Source organism: Staurois parvus, unplaced genomic scaffold, assembly GCF_062004578.1.
Source record: "Staurois parvus isolate SC_StPar_1 unplaced genomic scaffold, SC_StPar_1.0 ptg000064l, whole genome shotgun sequence".
NCBI classification, from domain to species: domain Eukaryota; kingdom Metazoa; phylum Chordata; class Amphibia; order Anura; family Ranidae; genus Staurois; species Staurois parvus.
The window spans coordinates 5,654,349-5,667,419 of NW_028317860.1; the positions used below are offsets into that span (position 1 = coordinate 5,654,349).

The 13,071-nt window shown below is 42.2% G+C and overlaps 1 protein-coding gene across 2 annotated transcripts; it reads left to right on the top strand.

Moving 5' to 3' along the window:
* Positions 1-1,934: 1,934 nt before the first annotated feature.
* Positions 1,935-12,596, top strand: LOC149469678 (uncharacterized). 2 transcript variants are annotated; one of them, XM_089668808.1, is made up of 3 exons: positions 1,935-3,499; positions 5,889-6,052; positions 11,063-12,596. In XM_089668808.1, exons 1-3 carry the CDS (start codon positions 3,473-3,475, stop codon positions 11,295-11,297), a joined length of 426 nt encoding a protein of 141 aa, XP_089524934.1. In that variant the 5' UTR covers positions 1,935-3,472; the 3' UTR covers positions 11,298-12,596. The 2 variants fall into 2 exon arrangements, with proteins under 2 accessions (XP_089524934.1, XP_089524933.1); XM_089668807.1 differs by lacking the exon at positions 1,935-3,499 and adding an exon at positions 3,520-5,211.
* Positions 12,597-13,071: the final 475 nt, after the last annotated feature.

Genomic DNA, 13,071 nt, shown 5'->3' on the forward strand with positions numbered 1-13,071 from the left:
TAGAGAACATATACTTCTTAAGGACGACTACAGCAGGTTCATCGTGGTTATCTTGACTTTGACAAACCACTGAAGGTTAAAGTGATTGTGAATCCAAGTCTTCTGGTCTATGATCTCTAGTCATGAGGAACAGCTAAGAATAATTGAATTTCTTTAATTTTTAACAGGATGAATTTCAGCTTGTGTTGTAGTTACCTCTTAACAACACATCATGATAAAGACAGGAATTGCTTTCTTGTCTCTATTCTTTTGGAAACAGTGCAGGGTTTGCTCAGTATTTACTGTATGACAGAAAAAAGGTAGGCTGAAACCGATATCACATCTAAAATCCTTTATTTATATCTATGTGATCATTTATGTTAGGATATGTCCTGGCCACTGTTTACCTACAAAACTATAAAATTTTTTGACATCTTAGCAATGAATGACGTTTTACAAAATCAAGGGCTGATTATCATCAAAATTTTGTCTTTTTTCATTTTATTGACAGCATATACATCAGGTATGTGTGAAATATTCAAAATGCATTGTTGTTTGGTAATAATATTCAGTATATGATGCAATACTATATTACAGCTAGTTGTTGGGCAGTGTAGTTCATGGAGAATAGGGAGCATGGCAGAGCAGAGTTATACAAAATATATCGGAGTGATATGTTCTTGAAATAGGAAGATATTTCTGGTATAAAGCTGATTATTTTCATATTTTAGAATACATTTTTTTTTTATTTTAGAACCATGTGGCATATGTACAAAATTCATGTTCTTTAATTATAATAATTTTCCAGGCTTATTTATGACAGATTTATATTTTCTTTTTATTTAACTTTTTTTGTGGTGGCCCTAACCTGAGTGAATTTTGATTATTGAGTGGCCCTGTCAGCACCACTCCACCCAAATTCATAGACTGAAAAATCACAGTAGCCTGATGAAAAATTGTCATTCAAACAGTGCCTGCACCCAATCATGTAGTAGGCACTGTTCAAGTATTCTGACAGCCGGTGCTGCAGGCTGTCAGAACATGATAGCCACAGTGGGAGCCTCTCCAAGCTGTTTAGTGTGGATGGAGGAATCTATTACACATCTTTCTTTCAGTTTGCAGGCAGAATGAAAGAAATCTATACATTATTTAGGGCTAGCTATAGCCCTGGTTCACACCAGTGCAACTTGTCAAAACTTTGGAACTGTCAAATCGCATGACAAGTTGCACCCTGTTGTCGGCAATGGAACCATTCAAATTGGTGCGGTGCTTTTTGAAAAAAGGTTCCTGCACTATTTTTTGCAATTTCACGTGCGACTTGCATAAACATCTGTGCATGAAGTCACACAGGTGTCAGCGAAATCGCACATGAAATCACACTGACCTGTGGCTTTGAAATTGTGCAACTTCAAGTGAAGTCGCAGAATATCAAAGTCAGATTCAGTGTGAACCAGGGCTTAGTTATGGAGTTTCAGCAGTCAGAGGGCACTCTCATATGATGGGAAACAGCATAGGAGATCAGATAGAACTCAGGATGACATCTGATCTTCTATTTATCCTAAAAATGTTAGCTATTTTAATTATATCCTGAATACTTTTAATATAACCAAGATACAGGGCCACATCTGGATCATTATAACATACATTATCCATATATATGAGGGTGGGTAGAAAAGTTGATTTATCTGATCTTCCCAAATTTCACTTTTAGTTCCCACATTATTCAGACACATCTTGTGTGAGAGATCAGTCACCAAAATTGCTAACACTGGAATCAGGAATTATAAGTACTTTGGTACATTCACAAAAATATCATAGTTAGCATATTTATGGAAGAAAAAGCAGAATGATCCTTCAATATATACTGTATATATATATATATATATATATATATATATATATATATATATAATTTTTGTATTTTATTTTTTAACAGAACAGAAAAATGTGTTCATGCTGTGTAGCCCAGCCTATCTTAACCCTTTTTAACATGAAAGAACCTTTGAAAACGTCTCTGGGAACTAATTGCTATATCTACAGCTCATGGAATATTGGCATGAACAAAAAAAGAATGTGACATACTATATACTATTTGTCACCCTGGGCTGTATACAACAAAATTATTGTCAGTAATAATAATGAAAATTAATAAATATTACCATCCAGAAGATAAGGCAGACAGTTAAAATTGTAGTGTTCTGTCACTTGGTAGTTTGTGGAAAAGTGCCCCCTTACATTGGAGGTTAATGAACAACTTCCTTACATTGAAGATCAGTGAGAAGAACTCTGCTTACATTGATGGTCAGTGAGAAGAATCTTCCTTACATTGGTGGTCAGTGAGAAGAATGCTCCTTACATTGGTGGTGAGTGAGAGGAATTACTCTTACATTGGTGGTCAGTGAGAGGAATTTCCCTTACATTGGTGGTCAGTGAGAGGAATTTCCCTTACATTGGTTGTCAATGAGAAGAATTCCCCTTACATTGGTGGTCATTGAGAGGAATACTCCTTACATTGGTGGTCAGTGAGAATAATGCTCCTTACGTTGGTGGTTAGTGGGAAAAATGCTGCTTACGTTGGTGGTCAGTGAGAATAATGCTCCTTACGTTGGTGGTCAGTGGGAAAAATGCTCCTTACGTTGGTGGTTAGTGGGAAGAATGCTCCTTATGTTGGTGGTTAGAGAGAAGAATGCTCCTTACAATGGTGTTCAGAAAGAAGAATTCCCCTTTGGTGGTCAGTGAAAAGAATGCTCCTTACATTTGTAGTCAGTAAGAAGAATGCTCCTTACATTTGTAGCCAGCGAGAAGAATTCCCCTTACATTGGTGGTTAGTGGGAAGAATGTTCCTTACATTGGTATTCAGTGAGAAGAATTACCCTTACATTGGTAGTCAGTGAGAAGAATTCCCCTTACATTGGTAGTCAGTGAGAAGAATTCCCCTTACATTGGTAGTCAGTGAGAAGAATTCCCCTTACATTGGTAGTCAGTGAGAAGAATTCCCTTTACATTGGTGGTTAGTGGGAAGAATGTTCCTTACATTGGTAGTCATTGAGAAGAATTCCCCTCACATTGGTGGTCAGTGAGAAGAATTTCCCTCACATTGGTGGTCAGTGAGAAGAATTCCCCTTACATTGGTAGTCAGTGAGAAGAATTCCCCTTACATTGGTAGTCAGTGAGAAGAATTCCCCTTACATTGGTAGTCAGTGAAAAGAAATCCCCTTACATTGGTAGTCAGTGAGAAGAATGCCCCCTTACAGATACCTAAAAAAGAATTATTAGTGTGTCACTAGTTATTTATCTGAGGCAGAGGTTGCTTATTTCTCAAGGAACCCCTCAGAGCCTCTGGAGGAACGGTTCCAGGGAAGGCCAGTGCAGCCAGTTGTATAAAAATGGCAATAACAGGGCTAACATTCTAACTATATTTATAACAAAGTAAAATTCATTTTTCTCATTAAGATTGTAGAATAGAATTGGCGCATACCCCAGTGTTAAACACATGAAGATGCCGAATAAAGCACAAGAGGTAAGCTGCTTTCTTTCTCTCATTCTGTTATGTCAGCTTGTCTTAATCACTTGATAATGCATCATGCAGTGACTACGTCATTTCTCAGATGGGGCTTGTAAAGAGAGGAACTGATTTATAAACATTGCAGACAAGTGAAAGTATAGCCTGTAGCAAGCAATCAGATTAAAAATGTCATTTTTCAATTGAAAGTTAGAGAGTGGCGGACTGTGGAAACTGGTTGTCTCCCTGCAGGTATGCCAGAAATGAATCATTATTCATTATCCATTTCATTCCATTAAAGACATTCCTGTTCCAAGTCTAACTCTGCATTAAGGCAGAATGGCTCTTATGTATATGCAGATCTAGATAGCCTCCAGCCTTATCTCTTTCACTGACAACAGAAAGCCACCTCTGATACAAGAATGGTATAGTAGTTGAGAATGGGAAATTGTTTTATATAGAGTTATTGGTAAATCAGATTGAAGGTATGTGGCCAGATTAAGCTGTCAATACTTTAAAGCAGAACTTCAGCCAAAAAAACATGGTGAAAATGAATATGCCGTTAAAGGATAACATAATAAAATCAGATCTTGCTGCGCTATTAACCTTCAGTGCAGAGATTTCCCCCACAGTAGTTTTTCCTGGCACTAGATTTCCTCTGTCTGATGGACAACATCTATCAACCCACTTCTTCTGAGCCGAGGTCGCCTTAGACCTGCCCCAGCCTATGCATGAAGAGTGAATGAAGAAGCAGCACAGTGATGAGGTCATTTCTCTGTCACTCTGGTTTATCCTCCTATAAGCATGCTTCTTGTCAGCACATGAACAGATTAGTTTATTGTGCCGATTCTTAAAAAATAGCTGAAAGCAAACATTTTTGTGAGCTTTGGATAGATTGGAAAGGGATTAGAACACTTCTCAGGTTTTTATTGCTGTAGCTGACCCTGTTATGGAGATTCACCCTCTATTTTTGTCTAGGTTACCATTATCACTTACTTATAATTTAAATTTAAAAAAAAATACTAAATTTTGGGTTGTTACCAGAACAGGAATAGAGGGGAAATATTCCAATGGGGATGCTAGTTTTGACAACCAGAGATTTCCTCCCACTTCCTATTTTGCCTATGGGACAGGAAGCGAAGAGAAATGTCAGCAAGGGGACACAAAAGGCAAAAAAAGCCTGACAGGGTTCATAACCCTCCATTGTGTTTTGTCAAGCTGGGTGAAGTCCATTCAGCATGAATCAGCCAAAATTCAAGCCTTTTATTGTGGGTCCTTAAAGTGTTACTAAACCCAGGACCCTGCATACACTATATCTGGTCTCCCACAGTACACAGAACATGGAAATGCAATTATTTTAGTAAATATAAACCGCTAAATACCTTTTCTCATCAGCAGGTAGAGCAGTCTTGTGACTTCTATCCATGTCCAGCAGAGCACTGCTTAAAGCTTGTTGCAGGAGTTTTCATTTTCCCCTGATTGTCCTATGAGGCTGCACAACTGCTGACCCTGGACAGTGCTGATTGGCCCTGTGCTGAGCACATGCACTCTCCTAAGAAAGAAAAAAACCTTTCTATACACACCAAATTGAGCATGTGTGTGCAGCTTGCCCCAAGGCTTTGTGCTATCAGTAGATGGATTGGGGACAATAGAAGAAGGGGAGGATCAATGAAGACAGGATCAAACATCCTTTTTACACAATGCAGAGGATTAACCCCTTAGGTTCCACAGTGAGTATAACAAGCATGCTTTACTGCATATACAGACTGATTTTACTGTTGTGGGTTTAGTAACACTTTAAGGTAAGCCAATCACATTCTCTTCTCTGCACAATGCTGAAAATCTAACATTTTTTCAGCCAGTGGGAGCTGTAAGGGAGGGGAATTGTTGGGCACATTACAGAAGAAAGAGAATACAGGGAAGACCTCATTAGTGTACTTATTTATATTAACTGCTGACACAGGAAGCTGCAAAATTCCAATAACGAATATTGGTGTCACCATCCATGCTAAGCAGAATAGCATTTTGATCACAAAAAAGGATATCTGATATCAGAATTTCAGGACAAGATATGCTGTATGATACAATAAACTAGCTAGAGCAGGGAGGATGATATTTTTAATAAACTCAACATTTTGTATTATATTCTGTTATTTTACATAGTATACCAGAAACAGTAACAACCTGAAGACCTGGGTGTATCTAATATGAACATGAATATTGAAATTATTTTTTTGCCACCAACACATAGATATCAAATTAGCGGTAACAAGTAACATTTGTTTTGTCTGTTAACACATTTCAAGAAATAATTTGTCAGGAATGTTACAAACCTGCAAAAGTTCACATCCAGGGAGAAAGAACAATTTGTGAATTGCTGACACTTATTTCTTGTTATGTGAATCAGGATGCAGTAATTAACCTGAAGTCCATAAAGGATCTTGGGAACCAACTGAGCTTTGAATGGACCATTGTGGCACGAGAACTTGGATTCAACAGACCGGAAATCAGACAGTTTCATACGGCGTCAATGGAAAAGAAGATTCAGGCACAGAAGATGCTAGAGTGCTGGTAATTACCATGTCATTGCTTATCAACCCTGTGCAGGAGCAGCCTGTGCTCATAGATAAAAGCTCCCTCTGCCAATGTGATCACATAAGCGTCTCTTTAAAAGAAAATACTGTCAATGCAACGTTCCACCAAAGCATATGAATAACCACATTCATTTAATAAGTACTATTCAGACTGCTATAATTGCTTTCAATAAATGGGCTTACAAGAGAACATTTTAACTGAAGATTAGGTATGTAGGCACTACATTTTCCTGTGTAGCTAAAATTAGTTTTTCTAGCTGCTAGAAATATGATGTTCTGTCTGTTTTGGCTTTTGCAGGATAGCTCCTGTTTATATTTCTGGTAACTTCCACAACTGAATTATGCTTTAGTGGTCATAGGGACACACCTCTGAGGAGTCTGTAATTATCAAAGTACACTTACCTGCATACCTGTGCTGTATGTGCATAACTACATGTGTTCACCATAGACATGAACAAGGTCCTGCATGTGCTGGTAGTGTTGAGTTCCATCAGAATGTATCAGGCATTGAGCTGTGCCTCTTCAAATTCACATTATTATTAATTTTATTATCAAGAGCATTTATATAGCACCAACAGTTTGCATGGCACTTTACAAAATACAGGGAGACTGTACAGTTGCAAGTCAAGAGGGTTAGGAGTTCCCTGCTTGCAGGAGCTTACAGTCTAAAAAATAAATTTATACAAAAATTTATACTCCTCAGGGGTGAGCTGAAAGTAGAACTTCAGTTTTAGGTGGAGGCAGGATAGGTCTGAAGAGTCTGAGTTTTCAGTAGGAGATAGCAGTACAGCATGAGGAAGAGAGTTCCAGGGAATGGGAGAGGCTCCGGAGAAGTCCTAGAGATGAGCAAGAGGAAAGGTGATGAGGGAGCCTAGTGAGCAGATCTTGGTAAGAGCAAAAAAGACTGCGTGGGTCTTCTTTTATTATTATAATAATAATAATAATAATAATACAGTATTTATAAAGCGCCAACAGTTCGCTCAGCGCTGTACATTACAAAGGGAGACAGAACATGCGACAGTACGAAAACAATACAATGTGATACACGAGGGGTTCGAGGGCCCTGCTCTTTCAAGCTTACAACCTAGGAGGGAGGGGATAGTGGTACAGGAGGAGATAGCTGTGGGGAATGGAGTGGTAGGAAGAGTGGAGGAGGTTGGCAATTAGCAGGGGGTGGGGTAGGCTTCTCTGAAGAGGTGGGTTTTCAGGGTGCGGCTAAATGAGAGGAGAATAGGTGATAGTCTGATGGATTGGGGTAGGGAGTTCCAGAGGATAGGTGATGTCCTGGAGAAATCCTGGAAGCGGGCATGGTAGGAGGAGACCAGGGAACTAGAGAGAAGGAGGTCTTGAGAGGAGCGGAGTGTGCGTGTTGGGTGGTACTTGGATATTAGGTCGGTGATGTAGTTTGGGGCAGTATGATGGACAGCTTTGTATGTCGGTGTTAGGATTTTGAATTTGATTTGTTGTGCAATCGGAAGCCAGTGGAGGGATTGGCAGAGGGGGGTGGCGGAAACGGAGCGGTTGGTAAGGTGAATGAGTCTGGCTGCCGTGTTCAGGATCGACTGAAGCGGGGATAGCCTGTGGCGAGGCAGGCCAGTGAGGAGGGAGTTGCAGTATTCGAGTCGTGATATGATGAGGGAGTGGATGAGCTGTTTAGTGGTTTCTGGGGTTAGGAACGTGCAGATTTTGGCGATGTTGCGGAGGTGGAGTCTGCATGAGTTTGTTAGTGATTGGACTTGGGGCTGGAAGGATAGTTTGGAGTCCAGAATGACACGAAGTACTCTGGCCTGCAGGGCGGGCCTGATAGTGGCATTGTTGGACGTGATGGAGAAGTCAATGGGTTTGGTGTGCGAGCTGGGGGGAAGACTAGAAGCTTGGTTTTGGAGAGGTTCAGTTTAAGGAAGTGGAGCGACATCCAGTCTGATATGTCGTTTAGTAGGTTTGTGATTCGGGCAGAGACAGAGGGGGTGAGGCGAGGTGTAGAGAGATAGATTTGTGTGTTGTCGGCATAGAGGTGGTAGTTGAAGCCGTGAGAGTGTATGAGTTGGCCAAGGAAGGAGGTGTAGATGGAGAAGAGAAGGGGCCCAAGGACGGAGCCTTGAGGGACCCCAATAGAGAGGGGGAGGTGGTAGCGTTATAGGTAACGCTGAAGGAGCATTGTGATAGGTAGGACGAGAGCCAGGAGAGAGCAGAATCTCTGAGGCCGAGGGAGTGTAGTTTTTTTGAGGAGGAAGGGGTGGTCGACTGTGTCGAAGGCAGCGGAGAGGTGGAGGAGTAGGAGCACTGAATAGTGGCCATTAGCTTTGACGGTTAGAAGGTCGTTGGAGAGTTGGAGTAAGGCAGTTTCGGTGGAGTGTAGGGGACGGAAGCCGGACTGTAGGGGATCGAGGAGGTTGTTGTCGTTGAGGTGGGAGCTTAGGCGATTGTAGACTAAGCGCTCGAGGAGTTTGGATGTGAATGGGAGCAGGGAGATGGGTCTGAGGTTGTTGGGGTCCAGGGAGGGCTTTTTAAGTATGGGAGTGATGTGCGCGTGCTCCAGAAGGGAGGGGAATGCACCGGAAGAGAGGGAGAGATTAAAGATGTGGGTGAGGGCGTGTAGGATGGAGGGAGAGATTAAAGATGTGGGTGAGGGAGCGTAGGATGGAGGGAGAGGGAGATCGTAGGAGTTGTGAGGGGATAGGGTCGAGGGGGTAGGTGGTGAGGCGGGTGTCAGAAAAGACCTTGGTGACCTCCTCAATGGTAGTAAGGTCGAAGGTGTGGAGTGTGGAGGGGGCTTCAGTGTGAGGAATGTTAGGTGGGGTGGAGGTCAGAGCAGTGGTGAGGCCGAGGGAGAGGGGTGATGAGGGGGTAGCTGTGTGAGAGGGGACGGGTTTAGAGGGAGTTTGAGGAGCGACGATGTCCTTGCGAATTGTGTCAATCTTGTTTTTAAAGTGATTGGCAATCTCAAGGGCGGTGAGTGAGGTGCTGGGTGGAGGTGGGGGCAGAGAGAGTAGAGAGTTAAAGGTGGAGGCGAGGATTGGAGGAGAGGGTCTTGATGAGACAAGATTGGTGATGTAGCTTGGGGGAACAATTGTGGATGGCTTTGTAGGAGGTGATTATTATTTTGAAGTTTATGCGTTGGGCAATTGTAAGTCAATGGAGGGAATGTGTCCATATCTCTTGCTGCAACCTACTTTTAATGACCTCCTTGGCAGGTGAAAAGTGGCTACCAAGTGGAGGGGTCACAGAAAAAAAAGATAAACTTTCAAACTTACAGAAAAAAATATGGGCCTATATTTCTCTTATATCTGTCCAATCAGCAGCTTCTGTTGAAGTTAGTAAATTAGTGGCTAGGTGGCAGCCCAGTATTGATTGATGTACTTGACTCATGCACAGTGTTCTCAACAATATACTGTATGCAAGTTTTTTTTTTCCAAGCTACAGGCAAAACATTGAAAGATTTTGCATGGGAAGCAAATTAGGAAACAAGAAGGCTGTTGTTGCTTCAATACTTTGAGTCACTGACCCACAACCAGCATGTAGATAATGACCTTATGTTGTGTTCTGACTTTCCTGACCTGCATACATGTTCTGCATCAGTGACTTAGAATGCACAATGTTCCCAGACAACCAGCTTTTGCCTGTCTGATCTGGGGGTGGAAAGTTTCAACACACTTTCATTTTATTCTTTTGGCTATGTGCACTGTGGTAGTTGGGCTGGGCTTCAGTGCTTCATTATAGGGTTCGCCCTGCTGTGGCCACTGGTCCATAGTTGCCATCATTTAGGGACACTTTTTTTATTGCATGTCCAGAAAGCCAGTGTAGGCAAAGCAATATGTAAATTAGGGGTGGGGGCATCACTTGTGGGTGTGTCTGGAGATTTAAAATATGGCAAGTGGGTGTGGCTTAAACTACTTTACATGTTGGGTGTGGCTTAAAGGAGTGTGGTTAAATAGAGTCTGAGATTTTCTTGAGCTCCCCCATGCAATTTTGCTCTCCACCCCAACAGCCCAAAAAACTAATAAACACGTACATAGACTTATCTATATAAAAAAAACTTTAATAATATAAACATAAAGAACTGGTCCACACTAGACTTGGTTGCTAGAGGTTACAGCACATTACCTCTCGCTGATTGGTTGCTAGAAGTTACTGCCATTAGTACAGGGGAGGGCCAGAGACAGCAGGAGTAGTACAGGAGATGGTCAGAGACTGCAGACATGGCACAAGGAATGGTCAGAGTACAGCATGCTCCACCATAAATATCACAAGATGCTCCACCATACTGCACCCCCCTCCCCAAACACACACAAAAACTCTGCCCCCCCACACACACACAAACTCTGAACCACACACACACACAAACTCTCTTTCTCACCTCTGCTACACCATCTGTCTGGTCTGCAGCCGCTCTGACAGTGTGTCCATCATTGGTGGTCCGGGTGTGCGTCCTGGGCTTGGTCCTGAATCTGCTTTGCAGCAGCTTCCTCTGCCTTGCACATGAGAAGGAGGCTAAGGCGGGCTGGCGTGACCATCCCTCACAGTAACAACCAATCAGCATGGGAGAAACAGCCACATGACTTCCTGTCTCTCACTAATTGGCAGTCCCAGGCAGGGGGAGGACAGAGAGATGGGGAAGAGGATCCGATCGCAGGGGGAGGTCTAGTTAACACACTCACTGCACTACTAGATCATGCCCCAACTTCCATGGCCGGCGGTCATCCGTGACAAAATAACAGTGTCTGTGACAAAAATCATTTTCTGTGATTCAGCCCGGGACAAAGACTGTCCTTGACAAATGTCAAAAATCTGTGAGCGTCCTGGGCAATCCGTGACTGTTGGCAACTATGCTAGTTTTGGGGGGGGGGCAAGACCAGAATCTGGGGCGGCACAGCTCACCCTAGCACCCCCCTAGATCCGGCCCTGTTTTGCTGAAGGAGGTCTGCAATGGCAGCCCATGTTTCCTTTAATGACTTTCAAACACTGACTTGAATTTGTGCATATGCAGGTATGAGAAGGCCTGGAACGATCTGAACAAGACTAAGATTCTGCAAGATGCCCTGGAACGTGCAGGCAGAAAGGATCTTGCTGACAAGCTTCGCTGTCTCCATTGGGGACATCAGAAACTGAGCAGTAGAGTGGAACTTCCTTCGGCTTTCCCCTTCTTAATCACTGTGCAGAAAACTATCAATAACAAGGAAGGTCTAAAGAAAATAAACCAGCTTAGCATTAAATATATATAATCTGGATTTCTCTAATCGCTCTGTAGCTGCGCCATAAGCAGCATGTATATACTGAATCTACAGGTTAGCACCTGCCTAGATAATACAGGCACCAGCATCTCTTCATACCTAAACATGTGTCCATTAGATGAGCAGACTGTCATCAACCAATCCTTGCTCCAGACCACATGGCTTCCTACTGCAAATGAGCAATGAATAAATGCAGCATGAATGGGAACCTGCCAGAGCATTGCTTTCCTGCCTCCAACCATGGATAGAGTCCACCAGGGCTTTTTTTCAGCGGGAACACGGGGAAACGCAGTTCTGGTACCTCCAGCAATGGATCTACTGTATATAATGGCAAGGGGTGCTTGGGTGTGCTGGAGGGTCTATTGATGCTTGCTGCTAAGAGATCTATTGTTGCTGGAGGGGACCTATTTTGAGTGGGGGGTCTGTTGTTGCTAGGTGGGTCTTATCAGTCTGGGGGTCATTTGTTGCTGTGAGGGATCTACTGTTGAGGGAGGGGGTCTATTATTGCAGACTTCTGGGGGGTTTTGAGATTTGATGTTGCTGGAGGTGATCTATTGTTGCCGGGGGGTCTATTGTTGCTGGGGGATCTATTGTTGCCGGGGGTCTATTGTCGCTGGCTGCAGGAGATCTATTTTTCTTCTTTATCTTTAAGATATTCCAAATTACTTAGCACAACAAAATGATACTTGGTTCTGTATTCTCTAAAAGGGGCAGTACTGGGAGGTGGGTAGGAGGCAAAACCAAGGAAAAGTCCTTGGAGTTGGGTAGGGGGCGGAGACAGGGGTGACTCAGAAGGGGGGAGTTCCTGCACCTATTCTCTGAGAAAACAAAGTCCTGGAGGCCACCATCATCTGAACCCATACATCTACGAATTTCTTCCTCCCGCAGGTGTTGCATGATGGCCAGTATTTGACCCTTAATGAAGACCAGCACGTTGAAATTTTACAGGTTGTCCTTACATGGAATTACTGGATGTTAATACGAGAAATGATCTTCTGTAGACTCATATTAGAAACCCCTTAGAATGTGTAAAATTCTGCTTTGACTAGATTATGTATATTGACTGTAATTAAAAACAAATTAGCTAGCTAAACATTTGCATTTATTGTCTTTAAATTCCAATAATGCAAAAAGCAAATTCCTGTTTACTTATGTTGTCTGCCCATAACTGGGTATTCAAAGTGAACTAAATATTCCCTTTTATTTTCTCACAGCAGATAAAACTTGCAAGAAAATCAGTGTGAGCACGCCATTTTATATTAAAGTCTTTTTACTCGCAAACTGAAACAATTGAGTACTGACGTGATACTTTTTTTATTTGCACTAACATTCAATTTTGAGAAGTCACCTTCCTCAAGGTCCAGGCAGTACTACTTCACAAAGTTTTAGCAGAATGTTCAAAGAGATGTTGAAAGGGGGATAAAGAGAAAAACAAAACAGAACAAAATACACACAAACAAATGTACACAGCAATGGTTATCACACTAGGATTAGAGAGGATTGAGGATCAGTATAACATTGAAAAAATTAGTCAAAATCAGCAATGCCAGCTTCTATGTTTATTTCAGCAAAGGTTTCCTTAAAAGAACTTGTTAGGACAGGTCTAAAGTTAGGCATGGGTGTAAATGCAACATTTACTGGCCCTTTCACACTGGTGGTGTCCATTCAGTCTCAGCAGAGAATTCTAGACGGATCCCTTGCCAAGTTAGATTAGAATAGTATAGACGTCATATTTGTGTTGACCATGTCCATTCTCAATTTTCCC